Genomic DNA, 20,362 nt, shown 5'->3' with positions numbered 1-20,362 from the left:
ATAGAACACCAGACACCTTCAGCCAGCTGTTCCAACCTGCTTGGACCCGTTTTTTTACTTCCTTTCCACACTCACCGTTGCCCTGGATTGTTGACCCTAAATATTTGAAGTCGTCCACCCTCGCTATCTCTTCTCCCTGTAGCCTGACTCTTCCCCCTCCATCTTTCTCATTCACGCACATATATTCTGTTTTACTTTGGCTAATCTTCATTCCTCTCCTTTCCAGTGTGTGCCTCCATCTTTCTAATTGTTCCTCCGCCTGCTCCCTGCTTTCACTGCATGTCACAATATCATCTGCGAACAACATGGTCCATTCCAGTCTAACCTCATCTGTCAGCCTATCCATTACTACCGCAAACAGGAAGGGGCTCTGGGCGGAACCCTGATGCATTCCCACCTCCACCTTAAATTCTTCTGACACACCTCCGGCACATCTCACTGCTGTTCTGCTGTCCTCATACATTTCTTGTACTATTCTAACATATTTCTCCGCCACATCGGACTTCCACATGCAGTACCACAGTTCCTCTCTTGGTACTCTCTAAGTCTACAAATTTTAATTTCATTTATTTAATTTTCTTGAATAGTCGATGAAAAATGATGCCAACATTAGGATCATCAACCGTTAAGTATCATTGAAATATTTGTAAACAAAACTCCTCATGATAAAAGCATAGTTTTAAAAAAGAAAACACCAAAAGTGCACTGTTCAAAATATTTAGGCATGATAGAGATTCAAAACAGTTTATATGTTGTAAAAACCTTTAAATAGCTATTTGTTGAATTTGCTGCTTTAGGAGGCATTTACCAAAATCATAACTTATTAAAAAAATATCTTGAACAGATCAAATTACAGTTGAACACAGGGGCCCTTGTTTGATTGCATTACATCTGCAGTTGCACAATTCTTGGATTTACTGAATATGAGTTTTTGGAAGTTTGCGCTTTGATGTCGAAAGAGCTTCTCTGAGCTGCGGTTTGGATGTGATCTGCCTCCCACCCTCACAGACCTTTTGGTTGAGGATGTTCTAAAGGTTCTCTATAGGGTTAAGGTCAGAGGAGGGTGGAGGCCACATCATGACAGTCTTTTCTTTTAGGCTCGAAACAAGTGATGACATTCATTACAGCGTCTGGTTCAGATTGGGAAAATTTCCTCATAACTCTTTTTCAAAGCATATGTCCTCTAAATCGCTGTAGATGGTCGCTTCGAATCAAAATTTCCACCTTGCTATTCATTTCAGGCATGGTCCTGAGAATTTTTTCAATCCACCTGATACAGCAGACCAATTTGACCAACAATTTGATGAATTTTCAGCTATGTTGTGAGCCCAGAAACTTTAATTCATTCATTGATTCCTTTTTCATGGTGAATCTTCAATATGATCATACATATTGACACAGTGCTCAGTTCACATTAGCTGATGTAGACAAAAATGGCAAATTAGCTTCGTCCATCTGTCAAGAATATTTGGGATATTGTGGCTCACTTGGACGAATTTCCAAGAAAGACTTTGCCAAAGCACAAGAAATTGTCCAAATTTGTTGCTTCAAACCAAAATGGCCTACTTACAGAACTATTTTGGTCATGGGTTCATGGCACTTTTTGAAGCATCTGGTTATGATAGACACGTCCACCTAAATTTGTGTCAAGCTGTGAAACTGGTGAGGGGGATTTTTTTTTTTTTCAAACCCCCAAGAAAGCATTTTTACCAGGATACACATCACATTCTTCCACAAGTTGCAAATATTTTCAGACACGTTGATCCCTTCCAAAACGATGATTAATTTGTCATAAGTATATTTATAAACACAGTAATTCCAAGATCTCTATCCATCCATCCATCTTCTTAGCTGCGTATCCTCACAATGGTCGCGGGAGTGCTGGAGCCTATCCCAGCTGTCAACGGGCAGGAAGCGGGGTACACCCTGAACTGGTTGCCAGCCAATCACAGCGCACATAGAAACAGACAACAGTCACTCACAATCACACTCGTTGGGGCAATTTAGAGTGTCCAATTAATGTTGCATGTTTTTGGGATGTGGGAGGAAACCGGAGTGCCCGGAGAAAACCCACGCAGGCACGGGGAGAACATGCAAACTCCACACAGGGGGTTCCGGGATTGAACCCAGGACCTCAGAACTGTGAGGCCAACGCTTTACCAGCTGAGCCCCCGTGCCGCCTAAACTTTTGTCAAGTCATTATCCAAGCTGCTTAACCTCGCAAGGGTTGCGGGAAAGCTGGAGCCAATCCCAGCTAGCTTCAGGCGAAAGGCAGACTACACCCTGAACTGGTCGCCAGTCAGTTGCAGGGCAGATATCGACACCATCACTGAGCGGGAATCGATCCCACGCAGCCTCCACCAAAAGCAAGCAGGCGTGTGTACCACTACACCATCAGTGGCTCTCAAAATCTCTAACAATTACTAAATAAAATAGAGTGGGTATCTCGTTCTTGTAGTATTCCATGAAATTCCCACAGTGGGAGCTTTCAAGAGAGGGCCGGCAGTGATAGATCACCGAGCTCCTCTCTCTCAACCCGTCAGTCCATTTCCGTGTTATGTACTGGCCCGAGGAGCACTTGGCAGAGGGGAGGAATTCAGCGAGTCAAGCAACCCCCAGCCCTCACCCAATCCCATCCATCCTCCTCAACCATGACTCCAGTGAAAGCTGCTGCCTCACTTCAGCTCAGCGGATCAAATGTAAAAAGGTAGCTCGCTCACTTTAATAAACGTGCCGTGAAGCCGGTAGCAATTACGTTCCGGTAAACCCACACCATTATTCTTTTCTTTTCTTTATTCTGACCATCACATGATGCACGCAAATAAAAGTGCTCTCCCCAGTAGGCCAACCCAAATGCTAATGATGATTCATGTTGTTAGCGCTTCATGTCACTTTTCTCACTTGATTATTATTCCGCCGCATGCAAAATCACTACGGCTTGTCGGGGGATTTCAGACAGAATATCCAGTGCCTGCTGGTCGAAGGGTGGTTTCATCTCACAGACATTAAAGAGGTTTTTTGTTTGGTTTTTTTTTTTCAAGAGGTTTTCCATGTTTCAAATAATAATAAGCCTGGAATTTGTGACTGTTTTCTGGGCACATTGAAGGAGCATTTGACTAATGTACTGAACTCCAAATATGCTCAAGTGCGGACCATAGTCACCTTTATATCACCATTTGTTCATGCAGTACCAGGGATTCTCCATGTAAATACTCTCGGTGTAAAAGTATTTAAAATAAATAAATAAACAAGTAGATAAATAATGCACAGTTTGGTTCCAGTTCCATTGAGTAGAGTCAGGCACAAGTTAAAATGTTCTTTTCCGGAAAGTGCACCATCACAGTCTTTCTAAGAAATGAGCAAGTCCATCATTAACAGCTTGAACAGTTATAAGTTAGTCAAGATTCTGTAAAAACACAAATAAAGTGATTTGTTTGGTATTACTTTAGCTTGTTACGTTAATATTTACATTGGCATGATTTCTGGTTAAAATGAGTTCAATGTACCAAAACGCACATCATTTGCCATGACATCCGCGAGCCTGAGGCTGAGCTGCACTGTTTTTTTTTTGTTTACTTTTTTTAAGAGTAGATGTGTTGCTAGACGGTTAAGCAGTTACATTTCCTGTATCTCGCGTAATGTTCCGTGTACAAAACTGAAAAAGCTAAATATGAATAGCAAATCACTCCTACTAAATTGTATGCGGGATACACGCTTTACGACTTTTAACGTGAGGAGAAACTGGTCTACATCTGTTAAATTAGCCTTTTGCTCAAATTTGCCTCTATTAGCAGAACGTGTGCACAGTGAACCGAGTACTCTATTGTGGTTTATTCAGACATGTGATTTGACTGAATGAAAAAAAGACTGAAAAACAGCCGGGGGTCTGGGGGCTGCAGGCATGATCAGAAGGATGATAACCGATTTTAATGTGCAAGTTTGATAAATTGTATTATGAATGAAATATATCTAGTACATCTATAAATAAATGCTATTTTGTTTTGAAAATGTACGCAATAAGATCGTTCATTATTTAGGTGCATCCCTTTACCCCCCCAAAATTTACAAATTCAAATAGCGTGCATATCGTATCCATTCAAAAACGTTTTAATTTGTTGTTTTAGTAAATGATTGAAACGCATGAATTGGACATCAATTATTAACGTCACGTGTTGTTGGCCTTGGGTTGACATCTTAAAGTTCGTTATCGTTGCTTTCAGTTGTTTGACGTGTTTTTGTCATTTCGCGTGAACTTCCGATGCCTTGAACCCTCTCGATCCATAGTCAATAGTATCCTGACCTCACGTGCCCAATGCCTTACCAGGTCGATCGATTTTGCAAATGAAGTCGCTTAACAGAGTGGTAACTTCCTTCTTTCCAACTGTATCGACGATTTCTCGCTCCACCCAATCCCATCGGAACTTATTTTTGACATCTCAATCAAATTCTTTCACTTGAGAGGCGTCTTTCCTCTTGAGAATCCGCCATTGTGTTCACATAAAAATGGCCCCATGATCTGCCTCATATACAACAAGCGTTTTCATTGGTCAGGAGGAACACATTCGACCAATCAACAGACGTGTATCTAATCTTGCACCTCGCTTGCAAAAGTCGGACCGGAATAATGAATGAATGTGGATTCTGGCACGGGTTACGATCGGAATATTGCAGAAAAAACGGAGAATATATATATATATTTTTTTAATCAATGCAATTTAAAAAGATGGAATTCCGCCTATAAACGAAAAAAAAATAACGTCTGGTTATTTTTTGCACACCAAGAGGGAGAGGCAGAGAAGGTCCCCAATTAATCTTTTGTAATAGTTGTTGGTCCAACAGACCAGAGAAAATATTTGTCTGTGAGTATTAGCGGATGCCCAATTTGTTTGTGCTGCTGCTCTATATGTGTTAAAGTAGCGGTTGTTTAAATGTTTACATATACTGTAACACCCATGCTAATTTCCATTAGCTACTCTATGGTATTCTACATTAAGCTAGCTGACTTTCATGACACAAATGACAAGGTTTGTTTAAAGAGGTTAGTCTTTGGTCCAGTTCAGAGTTAACGTCTACTAAGTTGGGCAGCGGCTTGAAGAAAAGTCGCTTTGCTGCTTATTAGGAGAACCTAGCAGTAGACGGTTCTCCATTTCCTCTAAATTGTCTGTTATATTTCGACAGAAAGACTGAGAACAGGAGGTGAGGAATACTTAACAGGGATTTAATATATAAACTATTTTAAAATGTTTTCATACGATCTCTGTATGTTGCAGATTTTCACCCATCACAGGTGTGTCTGCAACATAAAATAAATAAATTGGGGTTCAATGAACCCACATCGAGCACGTCTAAACTACACTGAATAAATCCACCGCAGCTCATGTCACATTTAAACGACAGCATCCTTTGCTGTGTGTATTCTCCACGATTAGCACTGCGAGTTCTTTTCATCGCCGGCGCCGCAGGGCCCTCTGGCCCAGGAATCATACAAAGCAGATGGACCGGGCGAGCTCATAAAAGATGCAGAGTTATTAACCGTACAATCTGTGCCGCGTTACCGAGCAAAATCGGAGCGCTTGCGCAGAATTCAAAATGTCGCATGGACGGAGAGCGGCAGTGGCCCGCTGAAATATTCATGTCGGCGTCGTACTTGGAAGAAGGATGGTTTTGACGGAGCTGAAAAGACTTGTCTGCGTGTGAGCCAGTGCAAAAGTGGCGGGCAATTTTCTGCAATAAGAAGGGGGAAAAAAAACGTTTCTCGGAAATACCGATATTAGAAAAAAATGTCATGAATGTGTCGTGGATGTATGTAAATGTGTCATCGAGGAGGCTGTTTGGCTCAGCGTCTTTTTAAGAAAGCTTAGCAGAGGTCACGTCAATAGCATCTCTCTCTTTCTCTCTCTCTCTCTCTCTATGTGTTGTTCCAGACCTGACTAATGGAGAGAAGAGAGACACACAACTGCTGTTTGGGACCTGGCTTTTAATGGAGAGACAGAGCTTTTCATTTCCTCCACGGCCACCCGAGCTCATTGTTTAACCGTCTCCTCCCTCCTCCTTTTCCGGGGAAAAACACATTATGGGTCGTTCCAGAAATAAAACAACACAAATTATTAACCAACGTCACAGAGCACGGATGCCAAATTTGATTAGGACGGGAGGAAACATCTTTTTTTCTCTCGATCGTCCCCTTCCTATTCAAATTCGAGGCATGCTCATACATCTAATAGATTTTTCCACTCCGGCACACAATTTACTGCTTACAGATTTAGAATTTCGTTGGCTTCCGGCCTGGCTGCAGTCAGAAAGGAATTAATGATATGAGAGAGGGGGAGAAAAAACAGCTTGTGACTTTCCTTCTAGTATAATGAAGATACTGCCATGCGATAATGGCAGCCCCCCACCCACAACAATATCAAAGATCACAAGGAACAGGTTCATAATCATCCATCCATCTATTTTCTTTGCCGCTTATCCTCGCGAGGGTCACGGGGAGTGCTGGAGCCTATCCCAGCGGTCAACGGGTAGGAGGCGGGATACACCCTCAACTGGTCGCCAGCCAATCGCAGAGCACATGGAGACAAAAAGCCACACTCACAATCACACTTAGGGGCAATTTAGAGTGCCCGATTAATGTTAAAATAATACAGTATATATTACACATTTTTTTTCATAGTGTCAACGCCTCATCAACAAGTTGCCGAATGACGCTGATGCAGCGAAAATTCGGAATGAATTTTTTTATTTATTACCATTTGTTTAATATTGGCCCATCGGACCGAAAAGCATGGGGAAAAAAAAATCATAACTGTGATTACATCTTCTACGATGGCAATGAAAACGTTTCTTATTTTGATTCAGCCTATGACACCTATCACAACATTAACCAGAACTAGTAGTCAACTTATTTTAAGGTACTCCTGTGACTCCTCCCACAAAATATTGAGGCAATTATAAGGCTTTTATTTTGAGGAATGAAAATTGAACGATTATTGTTGCATGTTTTTGGGATGTGGGAGGAAACCAGAGTAACGGGAGGAAACTCACGCAAGGCACGGGGAGAACATGCGAACGCCACGCAGGCTGGTCTGGGATCAAACACGGGACCTCAGAACTGTGAGGCTAACGCTTTGTGCCACCAGGTTCATAATCAATGCAGGCATTTAATCCCCCCCCATAAAAAAAAAAACATCCCGCTACATACTCTTATGAAATTAGGAATAGTGATGCTTTGAGATACCAATGACCTGATTTACAAGTTTTACAAGTTCTGTAAAAATTGGCAATTCTGTTAAAACAAAACAAAAAATGAACCGCAGTGTAGACGGAAGCAGTGTACGTCAACAGTACTGTATTGTGAAAGTATTTTTTTAATCTAAATTTAAAATGACTCATAACTGATAAAATCTCAAAAACACATAACACTTTAATATTTTTAAAGAGGACGATCGTAGCAGACAAAGAACAGACATGAAACTTTGATGAGAGTGATTTAATCTTCCATTTTAGCTTTTGCAGTGTATAAAAGATCATGCGCTGCGTGTTTGCGTCACAACAAACCATTATTCTCGCTCCCTTTATCTTTTTCCCTCCCCGCTCCTTCCCAGAACCACCAGAGATAGTGACTATCCGAATAGCCCGCAAATACGGTGTCGCTGTTGTCGTCGAGACACAGGACGGCATCTGCACGCCGCTCTTATCTCAAATCCCGAACGGTGTGAACGCCCTGACAGAATCTGGCCTCCGCATCAAATTGAAACGTTCCGACTGAAATATTGTTGGGATATTGGAGGCGGCGTGTGTATGGGTTTCTGAGCGTGCGTGTGTGCCAAGTCTGGCGTGAAGATCAAATGCTGCATCAAAGAAAAAAATGGTGTGCGGTAATATCACTCTGTGCCTTCACACTCAGCGTATTTTACGGACAACGGCGTGCACTGGTTAATGAGCCACGCCCACTATGTACATGTAGTGTTTTGGTTTTTCTCCGCCATACACTGCGGATACATCCCGTACGTACCATGTCCTCCACATGTTTTGGGAGTACCAAGATGGCGGCCAACTGGCTTTAACCAATCAACACACGGCTAGACATGTACCGTTATCCAGTCTTTTTTTTTTAGATCAGTATATACAGGCACTTGAGGTAAATTCTTCTTCTACGCAAACTACATGGTAAACTCTTCTTCTAAAGATTGGAGGAATGTGTGCATGTCCAAACATGAGTGCATCATCGGGAACGGCTATGTTTTAACCATTACGTTCATACAAGTTTTTGTTGAACTTTTAAACTTATAGTCACCACCCAAAATAAAAAAAAAAAAACCCCAAAAAAACAATATTCCAGCCGCATCGTTAAATGTGCCACAGGGTTCACATTGTCGGGAAAAAAGTAGCAGCTTGTCATCTGGAAAATATGCTACTCTTATGCACTTGTGAGCGTAAGTCATAATTTGTCCTCCACCCCTTTCCCAAAGTGGTAAATTACAAAGTTAATCATGACAGTTTATTATTCTATATAGAAAGAATGATGGAGATGGTGTTTTGTTTTTCTCACAGAGTTGTCTCTAACATGCAACATCGTCTCTAAATAAAGTCATAGTCCTTGTGCTGTTTTGGGAATCATTTCCATATGCTACTTTTCGACTGGGGAATCCTGAGAAAAATGCATACCGTGGGAAACTGCAAAATCCACACATTATTGAAGGCATCACTTGGACTGAGAAGTTCTAGTAACATTGGAGTAGGGAGGACAACTGTTTTTTTTTTTTTTTTTTGTATTTGTTTAGGAGAAACAATTTAACCAGGAGGAGACGAAAGGCAGCAAGTAACCAGACCACTGCAGCAACGAGGAGACTGTGACATTGGGTCCATATCTGAAGCATAGCAACAGAGCTAGCTATTGTTATCATGTTATTTTTGTCATTTCTGCCTGTTGACAGTTGGGATAGGCTCCAGCACTCCCCACCACCCTTGTGAGGATAAGCAGATAAGAAAATGGATGGATGGATGGAGTTGGTTTGGGACTCTGAAGTGTCTTTGATGTTTATGTTTTATAGAAACTTTTTTTTTTTTAAACAGAACAGAAAACTCTTGATGCTAATGAAAACTTACATTAAATTTCATTTTAATGGTACACATTGTATGATGTTTACAAACACAATGTTGAAGGATAGTTTTTGATGTTAACACACACACAAAGGACAATACGCATCTTTTTTTTAATGTTATCAGCTGCAATGTCTAAAAAAAAAAAAAAAAAAGAAATTCAATGTTTCCAATCAAAACAAACATTTGGTCATACAGTATATGGTTTTCCATGGCATTTATTGCAGTCTAATCAAAGGCAGGTATCGTTTACGATTTTACTTTCTAGCAAAACAAACAAAAAAAATTTTAACTGTTTTTCAGATTAAAAAAATATATGACTCTTTAGACACCGTGGCTTTGCTGAGATTTCAATATAAAAGTAATACTGTATATACACACAGTTCACATAAAGTCGCAATCTAATCAATCCAGAAGTGTTTTTCATTCAAATAAAAAGTTTCATTAACTGTAGCCTATTATATCTGCTTAGCAACAAGTGAAATGATTCATTACAACCACTTAAAAAATTGGAAGTCTTTCTCAAATATATATTTATGTAGACATATTTTACTTTTTGAAAAAAAAAATTGAAAAAAGCAGTGTAAAAAGTGAAAGGAAGCATCTACTGTACACTTTCACTCCCCCAGGGGTAGGGCTTCCTGTGTGGCGACATGCGCTGCATTATTTGATTATCTGCTCGAAGCAAAGAGCTCCTTTCGCAAGTTGGTTTGCTCATCGATTTCAAAGCAAAATCCACCTGCGTTTTTATTTCAGATGTGGCGTGTGTTTGCGTGTGTTTTGTGTCGCTGCCCCGGTTACGCCTGCAGCGAATTAAAGGCATCCCGAGGTGTGTTCACGCTGACCGAGTTGAATGAATATATAAATCAATCAATAACTAAATAACTGTTTGGGCGAGAGAGTTGCAGTGCACGCTAGAAACAATGCAGCAATCAGCTATGATGTAATGCCCAGAGCAGATGGAGGAGCCGCCTGCAGCAACAAAAATGCTAATTTAAACCTCCATTTTTTTCTTTTTTTTTTTTAACATCAATGGCATTTAAAAGAAAATGTTTCATCTTCTTTCAATCAAAGGGTCACTAATTTTTTTTCATGAAAATAAACATGCCTTCTGCAGAATCATTATTTATACTGTTTGCACAAGGGGCAGCTACTGTATATAGTCCATCAGAATCATACATCTAACGTGAAGGTCATCCATTTTAAGCGTGATTATCTCAGTGCGCGTCCTTGAGCCCAATTCACCCGAAATTACCTCTTTAAATGGAAGAAGTCCCTGTGCACAAAAGCAGCGCCCGCTACATTAATGTAATGCACCGAAAGGATAAATTATGTATGTGGCGTTAAGTCGGCGGCCACTACAGTTAGTGGAGGGGAAGCATTGAACGCATCCATTTGAGCGTACGTATGCTGCCGAATGATGGAGCGCTTCCATCCTTGAATAATAATAGCGCGGCGTCATTACCTGGGGAATTTGCGGCAGAGCGAATTCCATGAAAATGTTAATTTGTCCGGATTGTTGAATTACATGGCGGCGTGCGTGTATAAAAATAAGACTCATACATCACTTTGAACGATAGCAAAGTAGAATCATTTTCTTCAAATAGCTATATTCTTTATTCCCTTCATAAAAGTCACAATGAACACGGATTCCTGTCCTCTTGCTTTATCCTGCCAAGAGAGAGGCCTGACGGTGAAACATGGAAGGCTAAAACCGGGCCCCAGTACCACGTGATCTCGTCTCTCCACACACTGGACCACTATACCAGCTCAAAAAGTGTGACTTTGTGAGCCGCGGCTATTTTATTATTATTTATTTGTTTTGGGGTTTTTTTGTTATTTGTTTTTCATCGCCATCGCTTGGCCTGACCCAACCAACCGACGGGCCGGTCGGCCCGACCGTCTCGGCAGATACAGCTCTCCGACGTTCCATCACAAACTCTATATGAGCAGAAAGCAATTTCAGCAGGCGGCAATAAAAAGAAAGAAGAAGAAGGAAAAAAAAAAAAAGACTGAATCAGGCCAGTTCTCTGGAGAGAGATAAAGGGGCAGAATGTAAACTTGCCTGGTAAGCCATCCCCAGTGGATTGGACTGTAAAAAGAAACCTTAATTTGCACTCCAATACAACATCAGCTCTAAGAAGTTTGGGGGGTGGGGGGTGGGGGGGGGCAGGTGGAACAGTTTGCATTACTTGATTAAACGAATGGAATTGTGGATGATGTAAGCACTGCAGCACTTACTGTATTCATCTATTTGAGGGATTGTACTTGGGTCCTTTTGAACATGTTATTCAAGCAGACTTGATAAAAATGCACTTGGGAAATTTTTACAGACAGAAGTGCCTAGAATTACGAGGGCTTTTTTTATTACAGGTTTTTGGCATAACGAGCAAAAGCTTGGTTGATTTTTTTGTTGTTGTTGTGCATTGGAAGTCAAAATTTGAGGTATGAGTTTCAGATGTGTCAACCCTCAGACGAAGTGAGGGGGAGGCACAAAAGTACTGTACTTAAATGTAGGGAAGTCGCCAATCCACTTTCAGCCATTTTATGAATGGAACAAACATTCCAAACTACTAGAAAATGGGAATGCTTGGCAAGGTCACTGATCTAAAAAAAAAAAAAGAAAGACTGGATGGCTCATTGACCACCAAAACGGAAGTCGCCATCCACCATCTTGATACTCCCAAAACAACCGCGCCGACCTGTGCAGCGACAGCGATTAACTGCGTTAATCGGCAGTTTCGTGGCTGTGAAAAAAACATTCCACAGGTAAGTTAGAAAGATTTACTTTGACACTGTTAAAAGTTTGTTTGTAAAGGGTTTTTTTTTTATTTTCTGATGAGCTTTATTTACCTGAACAAAGTTTTGTTTATGGTTGTTGAAAAAAAGCGATGTAAATATTTCATTGTTCATCCACTTCATCAGTACATAAGAAAGAAAACACAAATAAATAAACAAAATTATATTCACACATACACAGTATGATTTTTTTTTAAAGTCTTAAAATATTTCACTCTGTGTCTGTAATGCATCTCTATGAGCTTCACTTTTTAACTTAATTAAATTGACCTTTTCACAGTATACATATTTATTGAGATGTACAACTAATTTGAGCCTGGTCACAAAACGAATTAAACTTCTACGTAAAGGTATCACTTTAGACGCATCGTGACATGACATTTTTCCAATGTAAAAATATGTACTTTGAATGGCTCAATAAAGGTGGGGAAAACATGATCTAATACAGTCACTTTAATATGGCTGTGGTACCTTCAGTTATCCATATCTCACGTCCTAGATCAGTTTATTAAAACCCACATCAGATTTCCGCAGAACAGTGATGTGAAAGCTATCATTTTTCACATAATCGCTACAATGGTGATATAACCGCCTACTTTAAGTTGGACGGCGACCTCACTTGTGAACCGTACGTGTTCAAAGCTGAATTTCTGAATCACGCCGCCAATCAATTATCCGCCTCGCGGGTTTAAAAGTCATCATTGCTAAAGCGGCGTGGAAGTCACTCCCTCCCAAAATGAATCATTTTCTGCTTCTACTGAATAACGTGGAGGAGCTATTTTACATGTAACGTGCTAAACCACACACATATGTGTATTATATATATAGGTATGGATAAAAAGTGGTCCATAATGTCAAAATTCACAAGTGTTGACGATTGTTAAACGTATTGACCCCCAAAATAATACATATTATGAGAAAAGAATACAAACCATGCAGTATGTCATAATGACCATTAATGAGACCATTGTTCCAGAGAAACATAAAATTTAACAGATGCAGCCCGACATATTTATTTATGAAATCCAAAAGTCCTCCAATCCCTTACACAACTCAAAATGCATTCATTTTGCAAATTCAAACAAAGCATTTTTGTGTTGATCATCCTTTAGGATTCATTCAATTAAATTTAATTAAAATATTAATAATAATAATAAATTAAATTATTCACTTCATTCAAGGACTTCATTCTTTTTTTTTCCTTTTTGCATTTGAGATGGGAGTAATGTGGAAAGAAGATCTCGTTCGGGTCGTTCTCCTTGGAAGTCAACAATAGAGTTATTAGAGTTCAGTTTTCAAAAATCAGTTTTTACATAAACATAAAAGGATTATTATAACAATAAATACAGATTTTAATTGGATGTCATGATGGACTAAGTGAGAAACTGCAATGGTATTTTTTTGTGGTTTCTGTGAGATTGAGTGTACCATTGCACAGTATTTATGCAAATAGTGACACAGTTGTGGATGGAGGAGGCTTCTATAGGGGGAGAGGCGATGTTTCCTGCTCGTATTGCTATTTATTTCGAGCAAAAAGAACATAAAAATGACTTTTGTGGGGGTGGGGGGGGGGAACTCAGCAAAAGTGCAAGAAGCAAGACTTGAACATAAACATGGATGCACACAAAATTATGAAGCGTCGGCTCGCCGTCATCATCACTGAAGACGCCGTCACAGTGTAATCACATTTTAATACGGAACTCGGTAAAATTCCACACTTTGATTCAAGTGACACTTTTTTGTGCTTTGGTCAGAGATGCTGTTTTGGTTATCAACAGTTTTTAAATTGGCTCAGCAACGTATGTGTCTCCATGTTGAACTGAGATCACTTGAATTTCTACCAATTTTGTTTCCTGGTTGGGAAAGGGTGACATTTATTTGTCCTCAGAATATACTGGAGACAGTATTTTTTTTTTTTAGCATGAGACAACATAGTGAGGAAGTAAGCAGAGTAAGGGGGGAATGTAATGTCCTTTACCAATTGCATTATTATACTCAAATGCTTCCTATTAGTGTGGAGTCGCAGAGTCGTTGCATTGTATTTTCATTGAGGGAATGCGGCGTGACACCTGGTTGTGTATCCGATGATTGCACAGCCTCACAGAAACAGAATATAGCACGGATGATGAGGAGGTGGGGAGCACAAAGCCATCACTCTGAATCTCTCTCAGTCATTTACAAACACCAATTCCAATGAAGATGGGATATTGTGTAAAGTGTAAATAAAAACAGAATACAATCATTTATAAATGACATTCAATTAATACATTACAGAGAGAAAACTCTTTAATGTTCAAATATTTTTTTTTTCCTGTCAATGTTCACTCATTTCGTCACAAATCTCAATGACGCATACAAAAATTGGATCTAGGTTTCCCTTGCCAGGCCTGGAGGTGGGGCTCGAAGGCAAAGGCGAGCACCCATGGGGCTCGGCCAGACACAGCCCGAAAGGGTAAAGTGTGTCCCACTTCCCGTGGGTTCACTACCGATGGGAGAGGCCATTGGGGTCAGCTGGGCAGTAGCTGAAGGCAAGGACCTTGGCGATCCGATCCCCGGCTACAGAAGCTGGTTCTAGGGAGGTAGAATGTCACCTCTCTGGCGGGGAACGAGCCCAAGTTTGTGTGCGAGGTCAAGAAGTTCCGAATAGATACAGTCGGTGTGGCCTCCAATCACCGCTTGGGCTCTGGTACCAGTCCTCTTCAGAGGGGTTGGACGCTCTTCCACACTGGAGTTGCCCATGGTGAGAGGCGCCAAGCAGGTGTGAGTAGTGAGTTCACCCCGGTGGATGAGAGAGGAGCCTCCCTCTGAGTAGTACCGATACTTTTTGGAGTCCTTAGACGGACAGCGCTCACGCTGGGAACTTCATCGTTCTCCTCTGGGACTTCAATGCTCACATGGGCAATAACAGTGAGACCTGGAAAGGCGTGATTGGGAAGAATTCGCTCTTGGGACATCCCTGAAAAAGATGTTGCTTGGATGGCAGCATATCTTGCTCCAAAACCTGTATGTACCTTAACCCCATCCTTGCTTGTGAACAATTGATTCTTTCAAGGATGCTCCTTTTATACCCAATCACGACACTCACCTGTTTCCAGTAGACCTTATCACCCTTGGAATGTTCCAAACTGGTGTTATTTTTAGCATTCCTCAATCTTCCCAGTCTTATATTGCTTCTGTCCCAGCTTTAGTGGAACATGTTGGAGGCATAAAATTCAAAATGAGAGAATATTTTCAAGAAAGCAAACAACAACGTTCATCAACTTGAACATTAAACATGTGGCCTTTAAAAGCATTTATAAATTATTGTATTTATTTTATACTGTATATGTTTTGCACAATGTCCCAACGTTATTGGAATTGGGGTTTGTATATACCAACTACATTAAAATGCCCAGAAAACTGTAACATGCATGCTAGGCGGGTTGTTGGCAGCGGCAACTGCTCGAGCCCCTGAGTTTTATAAAAAAATAAAAATAAAAAATATGTGCACCCTGCTAAAGCTACTGCTCCCACGACTTAACCCAGAAAACCAGTACAGGATGGATGATGGATGAAAAAAAATGTGCATATTAATTATAGCAGGATGATTCCCAACACCAAATAACTCAATCACATTTTTCAATACTCTAAATAATAAGCAAACCAGGTATCAGAAGGATGACAGTGGATCCCAGCATCAAGAAATCTTGTAAACTCACCAAGAAAGCCAATATATTAGCCTGAAAAAAAACCTGTTTTTTCCCATCTGAATATCAGCTGTTAGCCATCATAAAAAACAAGATGGGAGGAGCAAGGTAAGCTTAGAACAAAAAACATTTTAAACAATGTTTGTAAAATATTAGAAATAAACCCACAGTCTACATTTTCAGTGAAATAAATGAACGCTATTCTTTTTCCACTGTTCCAAACATGCAAATAACCAGTCAACAGGAACCACATTAGCTTAGCTGACACAAATGCAATGGCTAAACAATGCTTTCCACCCGGTTATTGCTGGTTATTAGTAGCCAGGTAGGCTTTCCAAACAAAATATCCCCAGTACAACAACAAAATAACATTTCTACATTCTTATAGCTTCAAGCATTTTGGCACCATTTTCATTATATTACAAAATTTATACTTACTAGCACATGTCGCGCATGCTAATAATACAATGGAAACACAACAAAATTGGATAGATAGATAGATAGATAGATAGATAGATAGATAGATAGATAGATAGATAGATAGATAGATAGATAGATAGATAGATAGATAGATAGAGATAGATAGATAGATAGATAGATAGATAGATAGATAGATAGATAGATAGATAGAGATAGATAGATAGATAGATAGATAGATAGATAGATAGATAGATAGATTTTCTGGCAGGTTTGTGAAATGAAATGAAACATGTCCACTCACCAAGGTGCGCCCGCTCCCGCTGGACGTCCTTAAAGTTGAGACCACTGGTGAGAGTGCTCTCGCGGTAGCGGTGGAGGGCCTCACGCCGCCCGTTGGTGCCCAGCTCACGCAGCACCGAGGCCTTGAGGGGCTCTGCCTTCAGACCGTGGGTCCATCCCGAGAAGTCGGGCACAGTCCACTTGACCAGGTCCTGGAGGCGAACGATCACCTTTTCGGACACGGCGATCACCTCGTGCTGGAGGCAGAAAAGGTTGAGACATTTAATGTGTAAATTAAATCACTTTTAAGGCAAATGTCGAGGCAAAGAAAAGGTACAAGATAGATAAGACAACTACAATGTACACATTACATTACTCCAGTGTTTCCCAACTGTAATTAAACCGAGGCACATATTTTACATGAAGAGAAAAATATCATGCATAAAAATTTCCCAAAACTGTAAAAATGAGTTTCTTTTTTTATTTTTTATTTTATCAAGGTCAATAGATGGATGCAAGTCAATTCACATGTGGCAAACTCATGGTTGGGGACCAGATCTGGCCCACGTGATTATTTTATGTGTCCCGCAATCTATATATTGCAACATTTTACTAGATAGTTTAATAACATGTTTTGAGGTGCGTGTGGGGTGGGGTAGGGGGGGTTGGGGTCTGATTCAGCTGTTGGGGCAAAGAGAAAGGAGGATCTGTATCCCTTTTATGTCATTTTACTGTGTCACAGGGGACTTTTTCAGCTGCCACTGTGGTTTCTTTGTACTCTAATGGATATTTACTGAGAATTAGTCGATCGGTTGAACAGAATACTTTTTAAAGTGGGGGGGGGGCGACAAACAAAAAGGAGAAAGAGTAAAAAGGTAACTAAATAATATAGGAAAAGAAGACAATGGTTGTAAACAAGATGAGGAAAGCAAATTGTTATATAGCTAGGTCAATGACACATTAGAACTGAATGTTGCATGGGGCAGTAGTGCTATGCGGGGGTGTCAAACTCATTTTTGTCACAAGCCGCCTCAGAGGGCTGTTAGAACAGTGAAACCACAAAAATGTTAAATCACCAAACTACGTTATTACCATTACACAACAAATTGAGGGCTAACTGCACTTGAAATCAGATGACGAGGGACAAAGGTTTGTTCAAGTATTGTTTAAGTGACTGTATCTTAATATTATTGTTCATTAATAAGACAATCTAGAATTTGGGTACAGATTTTAGCAAAAACCATGAAAGCTGACGAACATGATTTGCTTTCGGGGTCCACATAAAATGATGCGGCCGGCCACATCTGGCCCCCAGCCCTTGAGTTTGACACCTATGTGATCCACCCTGTGAGGGCAGGAGAGGACACGTAATTTTTATACCATTTAAATGGAATTGAATTTTTCTAAAAATGTTCCCAGCCACACTTCACTAACTCGAACGACACGCTAATGTGCTGAGGTACAGTGGCTTCGAATCACTGTAGGACTGCAAAGGTCTCCGTGTTTAGCATTTTATTTGTCTTGCTAAGTTAAACAAGGAGCAATTCTGTGCGTACCGCCTCTGAGTATTTTATTTTTAGCGCTCGCATTCTTGCGTGTATTGTGCCGTCATCGTGTGTGGTTTTGCGTTAACTCTCCCCCTTGTAAACTAGATTTTATGCTGCTGAACACAAGCAGAACAACTATAAAACTTACATTTAATTTGACGGGGCAGTCAAAGTATTCGACAGCGCTTTAAGTATCACTACAGCCACAATTAAAGCTGAGAGCGGGGCCCACAAACGCTCCCAACAAATTACAAAAATACGAAAAAACATTTGAGTGTATCCATCTTTGTAGGATACCTGCTAATTTCAGAAAGGACGAGATGAGAAATCTGCCCCAAAATGGCCGCTTCCAACCCAAATGATGTTCACTCTCGAGCGTAACAGAGAAGTCTACCCAATTTCATGTCAATCAGTGAATTGGTGTCTTTTCAGTGGGCATTGCTCATAAATTTCTTTTATATTCACATTTTCAAGCGTTGTGTTAAAGTGCATCATGTTAGAGATTCAACAATATTAAACATAATTTAGCAATAAAACCGCCAGTTTGTAATATTTTGTTGGTCATTATGGTGGTAATTGGAGTGCTAATAATGTTTTAAGTGGTAATTGCTTTAAAAAAGTTTGAGAAATGTTATATAAGGACAATACAAAAGTGAAAGTATGGCTGGTGAGATACGTTGCATGCACGGCATGTGAAGTCGCTGCAATGTCAGGACTCAATCAGGTTGATTTTGTTGACTAATTCAAAGAAGTGCAGGTTTGTTTGAAGGCCTAATAATGTCACGCAAGCTAGTTACTGACAAAAGATTGCGCCGGAAGACGGCTATTACCCGAAGTCTGGAGGACAGATGTGCTGGGGGTAGAGAAATGTAACACACATTGCAGTGGAGTCGGATTCCGCCATTATGGCTCTGAGGCAAAAAGCAATGACAATATAATAATGACAAATATATATACAATATTGAGCTCTTTGTTGTGGGGGAAAAATGTACTTGTGAGCTGCATTTTAATGCGGTTCAATTCACTTTTATAGCCATGGCGATGAATTTCATTTGTGCTTCTTGAGCCAACAAATCTTCCAGGCTTTCAACTCAAGCAATGCCCTGTTGTCATATCCACGGATAACATACTAAAACACAGGGCTCATATATTTTACTTATGAAACAATGATTTTGTACTGGGAATATACGAAGGAGAGGTCAACACAGCACCATAAAACATTGGTTAATTTACTCATTTATGGCCGCCAAACTAACTGTGCCATATACATAGTGTGTATATCTAGGAAGTGAAAATCAGTAATGATTCTGTAGGTAGGTAGGCAGGCAGGCAAGAAGCCAAGTTTATTGTTTGGTTCGCAGGTAGTGCAATATTGGGTTAGGCTGGTTGGTAGTTCATTAGGTAGGGAGTCTGACATGAGTAGCCAAGTACTGTATTGTAGTTTGGACGATAGGAAGTATGGTGGGCATGTTGATCTGTAGTTTGTCATTGTTCAAATCCTATTCAAAAGATTAAGTGGTTCACTGACTGATTGCAAAATGAGTACAAAGCCTTTTTGAAATTACATACTTTCAGTAGGAATACAGACCATCTCAACTAGGTATGATTGTAGATCGACGCCATGGATAAACCAATTAATCGATTCATTGTTATTTTATGAACCTGCTTCCATCTTATCTCCCTGTAGCGGATGACATTATTGTCCTTCTTTCAACAGCGCCAAGTAAACCGTGCTCTCCATTTGGACACAACTGTCGTAATTTCTGGCCTATAAGCCGCAACTTTTTTCCACACGCTTTCAACGCTGTGGTTTACGCGGTGATGCGGCTAATTTGTGCGGCCGTTTTTTTCTAATGGCCGCAAGGGATGCACTCGAGCGGAAAAGGTAAGAGTGAGACCGGTGGAATATATGTGCCGAGGAAGTGATTTTTACCAGTCCGGCCCTGTTATTACTGCGGTACCATGTTACTGCCATATCTAAGTGATTTTTATGAGTATGTTTTTTTAACCGGCCCTGTTAGCATGGGAGCACTAGCGTTAAACTCTCTGTGTACCGTCTTTGTAAATATTTCGTGTTTCAATCTCGGTTTCAATGTGGGCACTTCCGGCTTTTACATGGCTGCAGCGTATGTATGTACCAAATGGTATTTCCTTTACAAATGCACTGGGTGAGGCTTATAACTAGGTGAGCTCTGTAGGCCGGGAATTACGGTACTTTCAAGGCGATTAATAATCAACGATTGATTCCACAAGAGCGCAAAAAAAAAAAAAAAGGGCCACGTGGACACTTAATTAGGTACACCTGTATTATCCAAAGAACTGCACCGCAAATTCTGCCTTTCTAAAGTTGATCATTTTCAGTTTACAGCAAAAAAATGTAAACCTCTCGCTCTGGCTTCTCCCCCGTTCTCCATTTAAGTCACATTTCCGTAAAAGCAAAAAAAGAACCATTGTCAAAACAAACTTCCCGGCGTTCTCCTTGAGTGCTCTGTCCAAACAATTACCCATATTCAGTTCTCACATTAAGCTGCG

The 20,362-nt window shown here is 40.4% G+C and overlaps 1 protein-coding gene across 1 annotated transcript in view; it reads right to left on the bottom strand.

Annotated features, from left to right (window-relative positions):
* arid5b (AT-rich interaction domain 5B) overlaps window positions 1-20,362 on the bottom strand; it is a 129,564-nt gene that overhangs the window by 83,929 nt on the left and 25,273 nt on the right. Inside the window, exon 3 of the mRNA XM_061836577.1 lies at window positions 16,306-16,540. Coding sequence (XP_061692561.1) covers window positions 16,306-16,540 — 235 coding nt within the window. The remainder of the gene's footprint in view (window positions 1-16,305; window positions 16,541-20,362) is intronic.

The sequence above is a fragment of the Syngnathoides biaculeatus genome, chromosome 12 (assembly GCF_019802595.1).
Source record: "Syngnathoides biaculeatus isolate LvHL_M chromosome 12, ASM1980259v1, whole genome shotgun sequence".
Taxonomy (NCBI): Eukaryota; Metazoa; Chordata; class Actinopteri; order Syngnathiformes; family Syngnathidae; genus Syngnathoides; species Syngnathoides biaculeatus.
The sequence above is the reverse complement of the archived record's forward strand: the minus strand, read 5'-3'. Positions and strand labels throughout refer to the sequence as shown.